The sequence below is a fragment of the Diadema setosum genome, chromosome 14 (genome assembly GCF_964275005.1).
Source record: "Diadema setosum chromosome 14, eeDiaSeto1, whole genome shotgun sequence".
Lineage (NCBI taxonomy): Eukaryota > Metazoa > Echinodermata > Echinoidea > Diadematoida > Diadematidae > Diadema > Diadema setosum.
In genome coordinates, this window is record NC_092698.1 from 31,740,532 (window position 1) to 31,759,346 (window position 18,815).

Sequence of the window (18,815 nt, forward strand, 5' to 3'; positions counted from 1 at the left end):
CAGCTTCTCTACTGAGGCATTGCTGCCCAATTCTGAAAGGTGCTGCACCAACACATTCCGCCTGTACCTGTTAGAATCTGTTCCGACATATCTGTATGTCCACCTAGCGGGGTCCTATTCCTCTTCACCATCCACACCCCTCCCCACCCCCCTTCCCTCCTCTCTTCCTCCCCCCCCCCCTTTCCTTACTGGGACTCGCAGTCCCAACCTCCTGCTCTACTGCAAGTAATATGTTGAACCAAACAGAGCACAATCTCTAGTGATAACAATATAGCCCCCACCTGAAGCTTCATACTGCATCCTGAAACCGAGTCCTACGATGCTGCCGTCTGTGCGGAACCTCAGGAATGCAGTCTGGAAGGGGATGAAGAATGGATCTGGGGTCTGGGTTCCGCAGAATCGCACAAGCTCGACACCACTGTCATCCACCCCTGAGCATTAGTTGAGAAAGAAAGGGCAGATTAAAATGAACAAGACATTGTTACACAAAGTGCTACAGTGTCATTTACTCTCACAAAGCATGTGCATAGTTATTTGTCTGATGATTTGTTTGTTCTTTCTTTAAGCAAGCAAAATGTAACACATAATAAATATTCCCCCGATAGAGTATGAGAAGGAACAAAGGAAGAATATACGATTCTTGTGATTCATCAGAGAATGCATCATACAGTGTACTCAGGGCATAAAAAAAAACTAGAAATGTCGCTATGGCGACTGGTGTATGCCTCCGCCATAATACATGGTTCTCCTAATAGGTCTATAGTACAATGTCTTGACAATGTGTGATGACAGTTTCACACAATTGGCAAAATATTAAAATGACAGGTTTGCAACAAATGTGCTGAATGTTCACTTTCCTAGAACTAGGTTCAATTGGATGAATGATTAAAACGTCAGAGTGCAGGTATTTGGGGGAACTGATGATTTTCATTTGACTTTTGACCCTTTTACTGCATTGAGTAATTTTCAAGGTATTGAGAAAAAGTATAATTTCAGTATCAAATGGTAAAATAGTATTATCGAAACCTGGCCTTTGACCTTTGACCCCACAGTTCCAAAGAGAATCACTGTGAGGTAGAACATGCATAAATATGTAAGTTTCATGACAATACCTTGAGTTATTTTTGAGATATGGAGGAAAAAGTGCAATTTAGCACTTTCACTTGACCTTTGACCTTTTGACCTTTGACCTTTTGGCAAGAAACTTCCCACAGAATATATATTGGGTTATACATGCATACATCAAGTTTTAAAAAAATCCTTCAGGCATTGCATAAATACAAGGAAAGTAGTTATATTTTTAGGAGTTGACCTTAACCTTTGACCCATGACCTTTGACCCATGACCCCCAACTTCCCTAGATAATCACTGCCCAGCGGTACAAGCATATATACTAAGTTCCATGAAGATACCTTGAACCATTTGCGAGATATGGAGAAAAACATGAAATTTCAATTTTTTTTTTCACAAAATAACCTGTGACCTTTGACCTTTGATCCTGTGACCCTAAAATCCACACAAAGTATCATCCCCCAAGGATATACCCTCATACCAAGTTTGATGCAAAACCACCACACGGTTCTTGAGATATCGACAAAAACAAAACGGGACGGACGTACGGACGTACGGACGTACGGACAGATGTACGGACGTACGGACGGACGGACGGACGGACGACCCGAAAACATAATGCCTCCGGCCACTTCGTTGGCGGAGGCATGAAAAATAATATATAATATAGAGATTTCTGCTGGGAAAATAATTGCAGTATTCTTTATTAAATACACATACTGTACATATGTTCAATATGAATCATAAAGCTATTATATACATTATATTTTCCATGTGACATTATGGAACATCTATGTATGTTGATACTAATTGAAAATGGGAAATATTTTAGAGGAACAGATCAGTTTTTACTCATACTAGTGATATTCTATATTCATATGAAATCCTGTAAAATGGTGAATCATTTCTTGATAGACTGACACAAACAAGTTTAATAGAAAATCTAAAATTGCTAAACATGAAATAATATAACACAATAATTAAATAATAGCTGCTCAGGGGCAGACAAGCATGTTTGCTTGATGCATAATGTACATATACTACAAACAAGAACTAACAAACAATAATAATCCAACAATGCTCACCCTCAAACACCTGCAGGTAATCATAGACACACGTTGTGTGCGTTTCCAAATCAAAGTCCCCAACGAACGAGAGGTACATGGAGCTGTTTACGTTGACAGCATTACCCAGAACCCACTCACAATTCAGGTTGTTGGAATAATTTGCGAGTCCATATTGGGGGCTCATGATGTAAGCTGATTCTCCTGGGCTAACAGTCAGCTGTCCCCCACAGACTGAACAAAAAACAAAAAAAAAACAGGAGACAAAACCCATCCAAGGTCAAGAACAAAAATGAGCACACAAAAGAGAGGATGAGGCCAAACATGGATACAGGAATAAGTGATTTGTTGAGATCAGAAATTTCATGCCAGGATGAAAGTAAATTAAAATTGAATGTCATAGTGGTATTATAATTATATGGGCATATTTACCCAGGGTAGCCTCTTAAGCATTGGTACTGGTCCTTGTCGTAAGAATTACCCCAGACAAAAGAAAGTATGGTTACACATACAACACAGCTCAACTTTTCCAGCTTTTCAAACTAAATGCATAACCACAGATTTTCCAAAAACCATCCTCGATTTAATTATAGAACCACAACACTGACAATATCTTCGGTATTCTGGTTTAATCACATTAACATATTCATGCAACATTAATACACTCACCGAGCCGGCTTGATGATTCTTCCTTTACAATCTGTGCACAATCCCTTTTTTCAAATGACAATTTGTTGTTGTTGTTGTTTTTTATGTTAAGTAGTTGCTTATACCAACTAAGAGGCTAAACCATCTCTCACAAGGTCCCTTTACCTACCCTCTCTGTTTTTCAAATTAGTTGATAATGACAGAAACACCAACAGTAAGCATGAACGTGGGCATAATTCAACATGGGTTGATGAATTTCATTTTAAATGTGCTACAACTAAATATACATCATGAAGTACATATTATAGGTGTTCATATGTACTTCATCCACACTACTTTAGACTAAAAGAGCAATACAAGCAAGAAATTGAAAAAACCTTGTGTGTGAGTATGAATTTGAACCTTTCAAAAAATGCCTAAAACTACTCTTCAAAGACGTCACATTTCAAATGCATCAAGCAACATGCGATACACACCTGATGCATCGCTGGAGTCGTAACGAGCAGAGAACCCACGTCCTGACACGCTGCCGTCGGTTCTGAAGATCACCTTCATTGTGTTGCCACTGGAGGATATGGCATTGGGTGTGGTGACACCACACAACGTGTCCAGTAATGGTGCATTGTCTCCTAGGCCATTATACACCTGACAGGAGAAGAATCACATATTTTGTTTTGATAAAGAGTGCCTTTTCTGTCACATTCTCAATTCTAAAACATGCAAATGACATACAAGAATTCGTATCCAAGAATGTGTGTACAACAATGTCTCCAGTATGGTGCATTGTCTCCAGGGCTACTATACACCAAACAGAAGAATCATAAGTTTTGTTGTTGTTGTTTTTTTGTGATAAATATTGCTTTTTCTGTCACATTCTCAAATTTTAAATGGTGCAAATGACATACAAGAATACTCTGTCGTGTGTTTATACTGGGCTGTCAACCTGTGCAGATCAAAACAACAACAGCAAGCATATTCATGCACAGGGAAAATCATCTTTATACTGAAAAAAAAAATCTGATCTAAAAATAGAAAGTAAGCATACCATATCAATTTTCTAAATAAGACATATTTCAAATTTTAAAATATTTAGATTTCAAATACATATATTTACCTTTTTAAAACCAAAAAAAAAAAAAATATAACAAATATTGTCAAGGTATAATAGTTGGCAACTCTGTTGACATCACGAAAAAATAAATCGAAGACAAATGGGCCTAACACACTCACAGCAACGTAGTCATACGAGCAGGAGGATGCGTCTTCCACATCGAAGTCATCGAAGTAGAGAGTGACAAGGTGTCCCTGTTGGACCGTGATGCGCCACTCACAAACCCTGGAGTGGTCGTACTGGTTGGGGTATCCCGGCGATGAGAACGACCCCGTGGAGGTCACGAGGTCACCACCACAAACTAGACAGATGGTAAAAGTCATGAGAGGTTAGTTTGTGTCACTGTTTTTGTTTTTCTCCCACTTCTTTTCTTATTAGACAAGTGATCACACATCCTAACACTGATAATTACACAAAACCTTGGATTCTGCCACAAACTAGACAGATGGTAAAAGTCATGAGAGGTTAGTTTGTGTCACTGTTTTTGTTTTTCTCCCACTTCTTTTCTTATTGGACAAGTGATCACAAATCCTAACACTGATAATTACACAAAACCTTGGATTCTGCCACAAACTAGACAGATGGTAAAAGTCATGAGAGGTTAGTTTGTGTCACTGTTTTTGTTTTTCTCCCACTTCTTTTCTTATTAGACAAGTGATCACACATCCTAACACTGATAATTACACAAAACCTTGGATTCTGCCTTTGAGCTCAAATGGAGAAGGAGGTGAAAATGCTAGACCCCTCTACCCCACCTCCCTTGATCAAGAATGTGTACACCAGGGGTGGTATTCTGAAATCCTTCCTAGGAAGAAATTTCTTCCTAAGTCAGGATTTTTTCCTAAGTGGTATTCTGAAAATCTTCCTAAGTTTCTTCCTAAGTATACTTAGGAAGAAACTTAGGAAGGGGGCGGGAATATGCAAATTTCTGACTTAGGAAGAAGTTGGTATTCTAGAATGCACTTAGGAAAGAATTTTAGGAAAATATTTAGGAAAGCCCCACCCCTGTCCTAAGTCCGTTGTTAAGAATAGCAAACTGCAAGCATCGCGATAGGCGCGCTTGTCAGTCATTGCGCGCACATGTACTTTGATGCGCGAAATGAGTGTGAGAAAGGGGACATGCCGCGAACTCGTGTATTTGACCCTACGTCATAGTAATATGCGATTGTCATTGGTTAGTTCCTTATGATACGGCATTTCGTATTGGCTTAGGAAAGGATGTGGGCGGGGATAAGGATGGCCTAATTTGCATTAAGAAGTGCCTAGGAAAAAATTTCAGAATACCAATTTTGTCTTTCCTAGGCACTTCCTAAGTTTCTGATTTAGGAAGAAATTTAGGAAGAAACTTAGGAAGATTTTCAGAATACCACCCCAGATCAACTGTAAATGTTCAAAAGCCTCTAGTATTGTCTGAAATAGATAGTACATGTATATAGAATGAATCCACTGCCAAACGTCTGCATACCTTTCTCTCCACTGCCAGAGCTACAACAGCAAGAACCTGTAGATTCTAATCTAATCCTAATAGGGTATTATGTACTAATCTAGGACTTCAAACTGAGTCTGGTATAGGAGGACAGGTCTTCAGCCTCAAATTTTTTTTTCAGCACATCAATGGTAAAAGGCAAACCACTGAATTTTCCAGAATATCTGTGAACCTTCACCACATTATTGTCTCCCTGATAAAGTTATAACCCTCAAGTCTGAGAAATGTACAATTATGTGGTCTTAGTGATACTTGTTTTCATAAAAGAAATGGATGAGTTTAGCATGTGAGCTACCTCCTGTCTGAATTTCAAAGTCTGAGATTATTGTAAGAGTTGAAAGAATTGAAAGATGACACAGTCCTCATGTCCTAAAGAAAGAAAGCTGCTGTGGTGGTTAGAAAGAATTCTTTATATTGTCTACTAATACAGCCATACCTTGCCTCCTGCATGTTTTTTCAAAGGTAATATTTCAAAGCTGTATCTGACTAATGGCCAGCTTTCTGCAGGCCGTCATGATATTGCATGGAAAATCAGACATTACTTGAAGGCTGAGGTCTGGACATGTGGAAAAAAGTTAAGATCAGAAAATCCATTCCAAGTAATCTCAGCAGACTGTGTTGGTGATGGGTTATATATTTGTGACTGGTACCTTCTTCACTGGATGTAAACTGTAGGGAGAAGCCACTTCCTGTCTGAGAATCGGAGTTGGAGACGAAGACGATGTAGGCGTAGTAACTTGACGTGTCCACTGAAGCTGGGATGCTGCTGCCACAATACGTCCCCAGGATGGATGCTGCAGTGATGAATAATTCAAGAAAGTATCAAGGCATACAGTTCATTGAAGATTTTTTTTTTCTTTCTTTCTTTTCTGAACCAGGAACAAAGACACAAAGTCTTGCAGGCATTCAAATTTATTTCTTTTTATTCAAACGTAAAAGTTCTTCGTCTCATCTACTTGATATGCTTAAGAGCAGTAGAAACGATATGAGCTGAGAGCAATATTTACCATCTAATTACAATGTGGTTAGACAAAAGCATAAAGGTTGATATTAATGACAAAGAAGCTCTCTGAATGAAAGGATTTTTTTTTTATTACACTTATTTCTTTTATTTTTTTTTTCAATACAAAAAAAGTATTTATTCTTTAAACACATTAACAAGATGTGGTACATGAATACATAGCATTTCCTGTGCAAAGCCTTATTCAAGGTATTAAACTAGACTTAATGATTAAGTGTACAAAAATCACTTTAAAATGTTTTTCATACCACTAAAATTGACTCTGCCATATTTGGAATATGAATCACTTCACATCCTTTGGGAATACTGCCTCTCCACAATCTTCTTGAACTATTCACATCGCTACATTTGTAGAACAAGAAAATCACGACCCTCTGAAACCATTTCAGCAAGCTACTACATGAAAAAAAAAAAAAAAATGTCACCTGATGCATTTCTTCCATCATGAATCCTGACGTAATCTCCGGCAGAGCAATCCCCAGTGCCGCTGATCCCAAACGCAGAAAACGTCAGAGTGAGGTAGTGCCCAATGGGGCCCGTCACATACCATTCGCAGTTCTGGTTGGCCGCGTAGTTGGCAGGATGGTTTGGAGAGTTGAAGCTTCCACTGGATCCAGAGAAGCTGCCACCACAGGTTGCTGGTTGGTTGGTCAATACGATAGCAAAAGCCCCATCACAAATGTAATTTGCAAAAAATCATATGTGGGCACGTGGGCCAACTGCATCAATATCCATGCAGTTCTTCTGCCTCTTTACAGAACTTGTGAATGGACATCATTTGCTACAAATTACATACAAGCTGTATGCTATAACCTCCCCGTGACTTTTGGCTTTCCTGCAGTGACATAAATTACAATCCTTTAGCAAAGGGCGTAACGGATCTGACAAGCGTGTTTTGGGTTTATTTTTGGGGGGGTTTTTTAATCAGTAAATCATGCATTATGTCATCTTTAACATTGTTTCCCGTAGTCATAAAGCATAATGAAGAAGTTTGACAGCTTATACAGCTCAACCAGTGAAACTTCTTTATTTGAACATTTTGTATCTGTTTCAATCATTGATATATTTTATGAGCACTTTTCCTCTATCTTTAAATAAATCCACAAAAGTTTTGAAGCTTACACATGTTTATTGCTCCTCACAAATCCTTTGTTTCTTTCTGCTAATGGATTGAGAGTAATAAATTTTCCCTTTCGTGAACTGTAAAAATAAACAGTGGCTGTTACCTGTGCTGTAGGTCATCTTGAAGCCCTCATGGGTCACACTCTGGTCAGTTGAGAAGCGAACATACATGGCATTTCCAGTTGTGGTGACCGGGCTTGGAGCAGTGGACCCACAATATTGGCCAATCAGGGAACCACTGGCTGTGCTGCCATCACGGACCTCGACGTAGTCATACACACAGCTGAGAACAAAGCATCACAGATTTACTGCATGGCGAAAGCAGCGTACTGTTGGCTCTCTACAAAAACTGTTCCACTCTGTAGAAGTGTCAGGCATGAACAAACCCGAAACTACAGTCATCAATGTACTAACTCATAGTATCAACTTGGCTCTATCACTTCTAGTTCTAGAGAAGAAGATATTTTAAGATTCTTTAATTTGAGGAGAGGGTTTGGGCCCCAGATGCCAGATGAAGAGCGATCGCAGTAGCTCACTTAGGTGAGCTAAAAATGCCTGTGAAGATGTTCAAAGGTATTTTGACAATGACTGACATGATTAAGGTATGGCGATGAAAGATGGATAGCTTATACCTTTCATGTGGTTCAATGTAGAAGGTGTTGTCGAATACACCCCGTATGAGGCTGCCCTGTGGACCAGAGATGACCCAGACACACTCTGTGTTCTGGTCGTAGGAATTTGGCCAGTTGGTCGAGGAGATAAAGCCGGTGTCGGAAGTACTGGTCAGTGTTCGGTGACCACCACAACCTGCAAATATGACCGTGGAGTTTTTCTCACCAATTATTTGCACTTTCAAATCCATACAAGAATATCTGGGTTGCAAGAACCTATCCATCGACTACCGAACCCAAGATTTACTGATTCCACAGATGCACATCTTTTACAGAGTGCCATATTTGTGTGTCATGCCAAAGTGCTAAAATATTGAACTCTCAATATTTTGTAAAGTGCATTTGTAGATTGTACAGCTAAAGTTACATTGTGAGCAAAAACTAAGCACATGTATCTGTACAAGCAGAAACTTTCATGCAAGTAATTTTTCTTGCTCAGCCTCCAAGAAATTGGCATGTTTTTGATTCCATGGCATCAAAAATAAAATAGCATTACATATAAAAAGCCCAAAAAGTTGCATGCTTTTATTTCTGCACCAGTTTCCTGTCGTCTGACAGTTTGTAGTTTACAGCATTGCAGTATACATCATTTACTTACTAGCAAACTTGTACAACTCACAAATTGGTGAAAGTAAATTGAAACAAAAGGAGTGCCAACTGACCAGCTGTCTGAGTGACATAGCTTAGGCTGAAGCCACGTCCACTACCAGCTTCGTCTGTCACAATACGGACGGTCAGCCTGTTACTGGAAGTGACAAGATCCGCTGGTTCTGTGGTCCCACAGTATGGGCTGGTCCCAAGGGGAGGGGAGTTCACTGAGCCCCCATTCAACAGCTACAAAATGAACATGGGGTAAGAGGAGTGATGCCAACCTTCATTTCTCAGCAGACGTTGTGGCAGTGTCAAAAGTTTGGGATTTTGAGAGGTTGCATTCAGTGGTAATACCAGGAAATCAAATGTCTTATAAAGCCAAAAGCCATGGTCATTCTATCATAAGATCCTGCAGTTTAACCCGTTAAGGACGAGTCCCTAGTATACTTGGGCAAGTGTCTACGGTATCAGAAATGCGTGTTGTAGCAAAATCAGTCTGTCCTCAACAGGTTCAGATTGAGAAGCCTTCGCAATTTCAGGTCGTCTGTCCACCCTAACAGCCAAACTTCTTGATTGTACATGTAAGTTCTGGAAATTTGTGTCAATGGTGCGCATACACAAGGAAGAGCATGCCGTCTGACAGCTGGTGATTGTGATTTAATAACGCACACGTGTACATCACAATGACCGCGCCTTTCAGAAACAATTGGTGGACCAGCCACATGTCAAACTTTGCCAAGTTTCAGTTGCTACAGTGTTCACACTGCCCAAAAATGGAGAAGATTGGCAGGGGTCCAGGAAATATCCCTAGTTTGAGTGGTAGGTATCAGAGAAGTCTTGCAAGAAGGTTGCCGTCATATTGGCAAAACTTCAAGATATCTCATCATTTAAAACTTTGCAATCTTTTGCCAGTGTGACCATGGCTGATGAGTGAAGATACAGATTTTACCACCACATTATAAATTCGGAAAGTGGTATGATCAGATTAACACATATGTTACTGTATTATGTCCATGCTGGTAGCTTTCTCACAACATCACTCTTATCAATAACATATTTTACTAATGTGGTGTAGAGTAACTATATTTTCTTATATCACTGTACAACAGCCACAATTCATCTCTGTCATTAAGATAACTATGCCCTCTATTTCAATATTCCAATCAGAATTTACAATTTTATGGGGTTTTTGTAAGATTTTTAAGAGTTTTGTCAACATCTGTCATGAACCCATAAGGACTATAACCGCTCGTTTCTAGTTTCCACACTTCAAAGTGTAAGATCCACACTGTACAGTGCAAAATGGATACAGATGTGTACTGTAAAACATGATATATTCGTGGCACAAAATTTTTGCAAATTTGAGCCGGCGACCTTTTTCATGGCAAGAAATTTTCGCGACTTGCCACTTGCATTCAACGCATATAGTGTAGATAAAAATTTCGTGTGCACTTAAATTTCGCAAATCTTGGTGCTCGCGAAATTCACGAAATCAAAATGCACATGAACATTCCTCGTTTTACAGTATATTGCTAAAATATGCATCAAGGTCTTCAGTTTTCCTGCTGGCCGGGCATTGGTCACATCATTGCATCCACACACACAAGCACATCACATATTAGAGAGAGTTAGGATGGACCCAGATAGGTTGCTAGCATGGACCCAGATAGGGTGCTAACATGGACCCAGATAGGTTGCTAGCATGGACCCAGATAGGGTGCTAACATGGACCCAGATAGGTTGCTAGCATGGACCCAGATAGGGTGCTAGCATATGGACCCAGATAGGTTGCTAGCATGGACCCAGATAGGGGGATAGCATGGACCCAGATAGGGTGCTAGCATGGACCCAGATAGGGTGCTAGCATGGACCCAGATAGGGTGCTAGCATGGACCCAGATAGGGTGCTAGCATGGACCCAGATAGGGTGCTAACATGGACCCGGATAGGGAGCTAGCATATGGACCCAGATAGGGTGTTAGCATGGACACAGATAAGGTGTTAGCATGGACTTACACAGGGTGCTAACATGGACCCAGATAGGGTACTAGCATGGACCAAGATAGGGTGCTAGCATGGACCCAGATGGTACTCACATAGAGCATGTCCTTGGAGCAGCTGGTGGAGGCCTCGAGGTCCAGTTCCTGGAATTGGAGACCAATTGTGGAGCCCGTGGCAGTCTCCACGTAGTAGGTGCAGTCCAGATTGATCCCGTAGTTTGAAGGATAGCCGGGGCTCTGAATGGTCCCACTTGGACTTGTGTAGTGACCACCACATCCTGTAGAGGAAGCCAAATCTCTATGGTAACTGAAAATTCACTACCGGTATTGTCTCTTATTCACTAACATTAACATTATTGTCATCATTGTCAGTAACATCATTGCCTCATATTCTGAGATAAGATCTATGGCTATCAGCTGCTGAGATGCATTATAAGGTACCAATACTGTTTTTGCACAGCAGTGAAGGACTAACGCTTGGCAAGTAATACAAGAGTGCACTTATTAAAGGCAGTTCCTTGGTGGAGGTCTGAAACATAGTCGAGCACCAGCACACCTCCCACAGCACAGGCAGGCGTTACTTTCAGCACTTCTATCATAAGAAACATAAACTGAGAGACAGACAGACAAGAAATGTTTAGAGGGATGCAAGAGATGGGGAGGAAAAACAGACAGAGAGAGAGGGGGTAAGAGAAAGCAGAGCTAGGTACTATAAAACCAGAGAGTTTTGCATGCATGCAACTTCTGCAAAGTTTGTAAAGGAGCCAAGATCTGCAAAAGCAGAATACGCACAAAAGTTTTTGTCCACACATGTCACTGAATGCCAGTTGCAATTAGCGAAAGTTTCATACTGTGAATGTTTCATGCCGCAAATGTTTCTGGTTTTCAGTAACTACATTGTAAAACGGGAAGCAGAAATGCAAACATGCTGGGAGGCCAGCTATGATCCTTACCAGTCTGGTAGGTTGCCTCAAATCCTGTCATGTTGATTGAGATGTCTGTGTGGAATTCAACTCTCATCACATTGCCAGTGGAGAAGCTTAGGCTGGAGACAGATCCACAAAACTCATTCAGCAATGAGTCTGTGTTTGCCGCACCTAATAGGATCCAAGATGCCATACATGTATATAGATGATAATACTCTCTACTAGCCGACATAATAATATCACTGTGTAATAGCATGATGTAACAGGTGTAAAGAGGCACTACAGAGTTAAGTAAGGTGTTGCATTACCTTAAAAAGAGAATAAAACTCACATTATAAAAAAATGTATTTATTTACCCTAACAACAGATGGGAAAAGAATATTACCCTCACACATAAGTCAGCATCAAGAGGAAGGAATGTGACTGTGCTTCTCATTAAAAAAAAAAAAAAATATATATATATATATATATATACATATATATATATATATTATATCTTGTGGAATTCTCTTAATTCTTTTTCATCTCATTGTCCTGCAGCAACTTTACATACAAACTGTTCTAGTTTTCTCATTCAGCAATGGTGACACTGAAACCTTGAAAATTAATAACGTTTGAACAGATTGTCAGAATATTGTCAAATGTGGAAGACTGTTGTAAGTTTTTTTGGTGCAGTACCATCAGCTGTCAACCAGCCTTGACTCACCATCATAGATCCTAACCCAGTCAAAGACACAGTCATTGCTGAACTCCAGGGCAAAAGAAGTAAAGTTGAGAATGATGTTGTCGTTGATCGGCGCTGTGATGATCCAGATGCAGTCAAGGTTCGTTGCGTAGCCATCTGGGAATCCCGGGGAGCTAAACGTCTGGGGAGAAGACACGGCAGACAGTGGGCCACCACAACCTGGAAAAAGCAACACAGTCAAGGTGAATGGTCCTTGTTCTATCATCTACCTAAATAGCCTGGCATAGTTAGGGTTAATATGGACCATTCTTTGTTTGAACCCAAATTCCATAAGATTTGTTCATTGTTCAAGCTTAAGCCATATGTCACTTTAAAAATGAGTGGAGTACCTATATACTGACAGAAAGAAATGAGGTCATTTGTACCTATGAGTACATGATCTATTTGTAAATTGGTTTATTCCTGAATTTTGTAGTGTATCAAAGATTGACAATCAATGCATTACATTGCAAGTATTGAATTTCTGACTTGACACTGGTTGTGCTGTACGCACAACTTCACTGAGAGCTTATAATATATGTAGTGGTGTTGATGGTGCAGATACACAGTATCTTGCCACAGGCCCCAGATCACTTTCCTTTACAATAAGCAAGCACTGATGCCATGCCCTGGCACAACATTCACATACTGGTTTCAAGGGGAAGCAACAAGAAAGAAATTGCATCTTAAGAACATCTGAAGGCACTGTTTTACTCACTGTTTGGATGGGGAGTTCCCGGAGCGATGGTGGCACTGCCTGACACGGCCAGCCAGCCGAGCTGGAACCCTGTACCAGCCACCGAATAGTCGGTGCTCATGACCACTGAGCCGACATTCCCCGTCGTCTGCACGGGGCTGGGAATGTCGGTGCCACACGCCACCTGCAGGATGGGAGAGTAGTCCTGCACCCCATCCAGGATCTGAAAATTTTGGAGCAGAACAGAAAAGGAAGAAGAGAAAGAACTTAAAATGTAATGTTCCCTCTTGGAACTAGTCTTTCCAGATGTATCATCAACCAAAGACATTTACATCTACTGTAAAGCAAGACATGTACAATTCGCAGCATGAAATTTTCACTAAGTGGAGCTGAAGCCCTTTTTCGCAGCATGACATTTTTTTGCGAATTGCCACTGGCATTCAACGCATAAAGTGTAGACAAGAACTTTTGGCATGTATTCTAATTTTGCAAATTTTGGCTCTCATGAAATTAAATTGCATGCAAATATTTCTCATTTTTCCTACAGTATCATTACAGATGTAGTTTATGCACCTACAAGATACAATTGTACTTAACGCCTGCATCACTGCACTCACTGGAGTAAAACCCTCCTGTATAAAACAATTTATGAGACTCTGATGGTACCTGTGGAAAAAGTGCTCACATGGTAGTTAAAGAAGAATCCACATGATAGGCATAAATACATTTTCTCAAAAAGTTTGACCCTTTAAAACAAGTGAAGAGCACCTTCAGTTTGCATAAACCCAATGACAAAAACAATCACATAACCCATTATATTCTCTGCTCATAACTTTGATGCCAAACTTTAATCAGCACATGCCTATTGGCACTGGAAAACACTGAAAAAGTATGCCTAAAGCAGTAGCTCCCCACCCCCCCCCCCCCCCACCATCCTGGACTACGTAGAGTAGAGATTCTCTTTTCTTTTCCCTCCTCAATTATCGGTCGAGCTTCATTCTGCAAAGAAAATCCCCATTCATATACACATTTTAGTTGCTGACTACTTGAAGTACTCTTCATAGTGCTGGAATTAAAAAAATTAAATTTAAAAAAAAAATAAAAAAAAAAATAAATACATATATATATATATATGCAGATCTCACCTTTACATAATCAAAGGCACAGGATGAATGGGATTCAACGTCAAAGGCTGTGTATGTAAATAGAATCAGGTTTCCAGCTGGAACAGTGACCGTCCATCGGGCACTAACATAGTGGGGGTAGACGGCTGGATACAGCGGAGACTCAATGGTGCCAGAATTTCCTGAGAGGTCTCCGCCAAACACTAATACAGAAAGACAGTATGTCAGAACGTCAAGAAACGGTATTACAGGAGAGCTGGCATCAACATCAGAAAATAATTGCAAAGTTTTCACTTTTGATTAACCTTTATTCGAAATGAGACATAAGGAGTCTTTCAGGTGATAGATGATAAGGGGTTTGGGAGACTTCTTGCTTCCAGTGAACAAAATCAGTTTTTAAAGGAAACCCAAACCCCGAGAGAAATGTGGATTGAGTGAAAGCAGCAACATTAGTAGAACACATCAGTGAACGCTTTAGGAAAATTGGACAATCGATGCAAAAGTTATGAATTTTTTAAGTTCTGGTGTTGGAACCGTTGGATGAGGAGACTACTAGAGGTTATGGCGTCATTTGCGGATAACAATATAAAGGAAATATAAAGGGAATTCCACAAAAACTGATATTTTATGAAAATTACACATTCCATCAACTTGATACTGACATACGTTAAGGGTAGTAATCATTCCCACTGCTTTCTGAAAGCAGTTAGTCAAGTGCTTTTTCATTATGCTAGAAAAGTGAATTTTTGTGGAATTTTCTGTGTATTTTCTTATTGTTGTCCACACATACGTCATAACCCCTAGTAGTCTCCTCACCCAGCACTTCCAACACCAAAACTTTAAAAATTCATAACTTTTGCATCAATTGTCCAATTTTCCTAAAGCGTTCACTGATGTGTTCTACTAATGTTGCTGCTTTTACTCAATCCACATTGCTCTTTGGGTTTGGGTTCCCTCTAAAGCCAAAACATAGTTCTGGTACGCCTGCAAAAGTTGTCAAATTTTGCTCCCAAATGTGAACATATGCCTAGGAAATGTGCGGAATAATGCTGTAATAACAAGATATTCGATGGGTAACGATGAAAATGCGAAATATTAACCAAAAAGGTTCACTCTCAGAACTTAACCGAATGGGGTCAGGCTAAACTCGGACTCGGGGGATAACTCGGCCTCGCTTTGACGGCGGGCTGAGTTGTATTGGTTGTCCCTCTAGATTGTATACAGTGTTGTACTATGGGAGCGGCCTGTATAAACTACATTGTAGCGCTTTGCGTTCTGGCTACTCGCAGTAATGGTCCGAGTTGTTACAACGCGTGCATCAAAAACCTCTTTGGCGCGGATGCAAAATTAGTGTGCGCCTATCAAGCACCTCTAAAAACAATCAAAGACGCTTGATAAACAACAACAAAAACTTCAAAGACCGCGCATCTCAGCAACTGAGGTGATGTGTGACCGCGCGCTGTCCATTTGTTTTGTACAGGATTAGCATGCACTTTCCTGTCTGTTCAGTTAGGCCTCGTTTGGTATTATACAGTAGAATATGGCGATCATGAACTGCGTGTAAATTGTCTGAAATAGGGTCCAGTTTTCCCTGAGACCGAGTTAGTTTGGAGCCTTCTGGAATAAAAGTCGGTTTTCCAACTTTTATTATTTCTCAAAATACTCCAAAATGACTCATCATTCTGGCAAACCACATCAGCCAGGTAAGTTTCTTGTAGACTCTTTCGATATATTGCAAGCAAATATGAAATGGTGCCAGACGGGTTCTCAAGCCCTTACCAGAACTTTGTTTTCACTTTAACTCTTCAGGCGACCACGCACAAAGCTTATTAAACTTGCCAATCTTTTTCATTAGCATTCAGTAAGCCATCCAAACTTGATCTAGTTGAAGATTGGCAAGCCCATTCAAGTGCATCACTGTTGATTGGTCAAACATGAACAACAATCTTTGACTCAGTCAGGTTTGGATGGACCAATAAATGCAGATGAAAAAACTTGGCAAGTAAAGCTTTTTAGTGCACGGGCACAAAAAGGATCAAGCATAGCCATGCATATGCATGACTGATGAATACTCACAATGAGCATAGTTGGCCATAAAGCCGACACCAGTTGACTGGGAGTCTGAGCGGAACTTCATCCACAGGGTCCCTGTACTCGTCACGTTGCTTGGGATTGTGTCGCCACAGAAGCGACCTATCAGGGCTCCTGTCTCACTGCCCTGTCGAAACTCCACATAGTCCTGGGCACAGCCATTGCTGGACTCGATATTGAACACACTGCAGGGACGGGGATTTGATGAACAAAGACATGTGGGAATAGAACTGTTTCCCCTAAAATTCCATGGAACACAAATGTTCCATGAAACACATTAGTACGATTATAATTTAGATCTAGTGACATAAAACCACCTAATTAGTTTGAGGAACTTTTGGTTGAGTTCACAATTAATACCAGTTCTTCACTGTAAATTTTTTCAAATTTCATTGCAATGGCTTGAACGAAACAGTCAAATTTGGCAAAGCAGAAAATCAGTTTGTCTCCTTGAATCTTCTTTTCGTCTAATTTGTTCCAACTTCCAAACATGTCTGCCACGATGGTGACACCTTCGCACAAGCAGCTCACCTGAAAGAAACCTGGATGGAGTTTCCAGCCGACGTAGGGAAGAGCCAGACACATTCCACGTCCTGCGGGTAACTGGTGGGATAGCTGGGACTCGTGATGGAACCAGACATTGCGGCAAAAGTACCTCCACAGGCTAGATTCACCAGACAAAAAACAAACACACAAACAAAACAAAAAACACATACACACACATAAATGATTAATTCTCAGCACAGACGACTGGGCGGGAGTTCTGAATTTAAAACCCCTACTGAATATTCATTTTTAATTTCATCAACAATATATACCATCATTCGATTGTAAAATCATATTTATATCTGTAGTTATCGTCACTTACATATTTGTCAGTATCGTTTTCAACACAACTACTTAAACAAGGAAAAGTAGAAATTACGCGGTGCGTAATATATGTCCCCGCCGGAAGTAGCATTTTGTAGCAAAATGTACAATATAGGTCAAAATCAAGGTCAAAGGTCAAAGAAGTCAAAGGTCAAAATTCTGTGTAGAAGTTTTGAAGCCCTCACCTAGTGCCATCACATAAAGCAAACGGAATTGAAATCGGGTTAGAAATGGCGAAGAAGTAGCATTTTGTAGCAAAATGTACAATATAGGTCAAAGGTCACAACTGAAATTCTGTGTAGAAGTTTGAAAGCTCCCATGTAGTGCTATCATATAAAGCGAACAGAATCAAAATTGGCTCATAAATGACAGAGAAGTAGCAAACTGAAGATTTTGATCACACACGGACACACACACGGACAGACGGACAGACGGACACACGGACACACACACGTACGGAGCCCGTTTCATACAATGTAGTCCCCTGCTCGAACTCGTTCGGCGGGGACAATAACAGCAAAAAATAATAATTCATGGAAGTTAACTGCAGTTAGTGCAGAATAACCCCAACTTGAGGATCAATACCTACCTGCCAGGCTAAAATGTCCAATGACAAGGGAAAATGGAGGCATTTAGGGATACACATAATTCAGCAGGTATCATTTCGGACTTAACAAATTTTCCTAGTCACACGTACCCGAGTCCGATGTCGAGTAGGTTGCCCTAAAACCTTGGCCACTGATGCTGGAATCTGTAAAGAGGGAGACAAACAGGGAGGGCCCAACGGAAGTGATAGGGGCCGGGACCGTGGTGCCGCAGTAGGTGCCCACCTCTGGGGCTGTTTCGCTGTTGCCTTGCCTCACGGTGACGTAGTCGTGGCAATCCGAAGGAGGGTTGAACTCAAGATCCAGGTGGGTGAAGATCAGAGTTACTCGGTCCACTGGGAGGATGATCCGGATTGTGGGGGGGGGGGGGAGGAGGAGAAGGAGAAGAAATGGGGGTGGGTGAAGCAGGAGGAGGAAGAGGAAGGAACATAAGAAAATGGAAGGAGAGAGAAGGACAGTAGGAGGCAGTGTTGGAAGAGGAGGAGAAGTAGAAGGAACAAAGAGGATTAGAAGAAATATGGAAGGAGATGGGGAAGAATAGGAGATAGGAGGAGTGGGACCAGAGAATCAAAGGCAAGAGGAAAAGGACACAAGAACATTTGGTGTTACAGGTAACTTACTGGCACATGCACCCTGCATCCCGCATTCTGCATCAAATGCAGAAATCTTTCACACACAGTCAGCTCCCTCCTAACCCAAAATATAACAAGTATACTGGCAAATATTTAGATTCTTATTTTCTTTTCTACTATATTTATCACAGGTATATACCTGTGATAAACAGCATCCTTCCAACATAAAGTACAGATATTTTTAGTAGACTGTAATCGTAATTGTACTCTTATTTATCACTAAAATCAATTTCATTGAGACATAAACAGGAACACCAATTCTATTAGAGTAGAAGTTTGTCTGTATTGGAAATTCAACTGAAATTGTTGTTAAACTTTCGATCTCAATACAAAATATTTACATCTGGAATTTTCAGCTGTCA

At 40.5% G+C, this 18,815-nt stretch overlaps 1 protein-coding gene across 1 annotated transcript in view; it reads right to left on the reverse strand.

Annotated features, from left to right (window-relative positions):
* The window catches only part of LOC140238286 (cubilin-like), an 83,551-nt gene that overhangs the window by 22,168 nt on the left and 42,568 nt on the right, over window positions 1-18,815 (reverse strand). The window contains exons 31-47 of the mRNA XM_072318222.1: window positions 17,914-18,156; window positions 16,878-17,010; window positions 16,332-16,531; window positions 14,277-14,458; window positions 13,153-13,354; window positions 12,417-12,614; window positions 11,738-11,881; window positions 10,881-11,062; window positions 8,857-9,028; window positions 8,156-8,330; window positions 7,628-7,806; window positions 6,827-7,039; window positions 6,031-6,174; window positions 4,014-4,195; window positions 3,260-3,428; window positions 2,157-2,369; window positions 282-431 (exon numbers count right to left, since the gene is read on the reverse strand). Coding sequence (XP_072174323.1) covers window positions 282-431; window positions 2,157-2,369; window positions 3,260-3,428; window positions 4,014-4,195; window positions 6,031-6,174; window positions 6,827-7,039; window positions 7,628-7,806; window positions 8,156-8,330; window positions 8,857-9,028; window positions 10,881-11,062; window positions 11,738-11,881; window positions 12,417-12,614; window positions 13,153-13,354; window positions 14,277-14,458; window positions 16,332-16,531; window positions 16,878-17,010; window positions 17,914-18,156 — 3,081 coding nt within the window. The remainder of the gene's footprint in view (window positions 1-281; window positions 432-2,156; window positions 2,370-3,259; window positions 3,429-4,013; window positions 4,196-6,030; window positions 6,175-6,826; window positions 7,040-7,627; window positions 7,807-8,155; window positions 8,331-8,856; window positions 9,029-10,880; window positions 11,063-11,737; window positions 11,882-12,416; window positions 12,615-13,152; window positions 13,355-14,276; window positions 14,459-16,331; window positions 16,532-16,877; window positions 17,011-17,913; window positions 18,157-18,815) is intronic.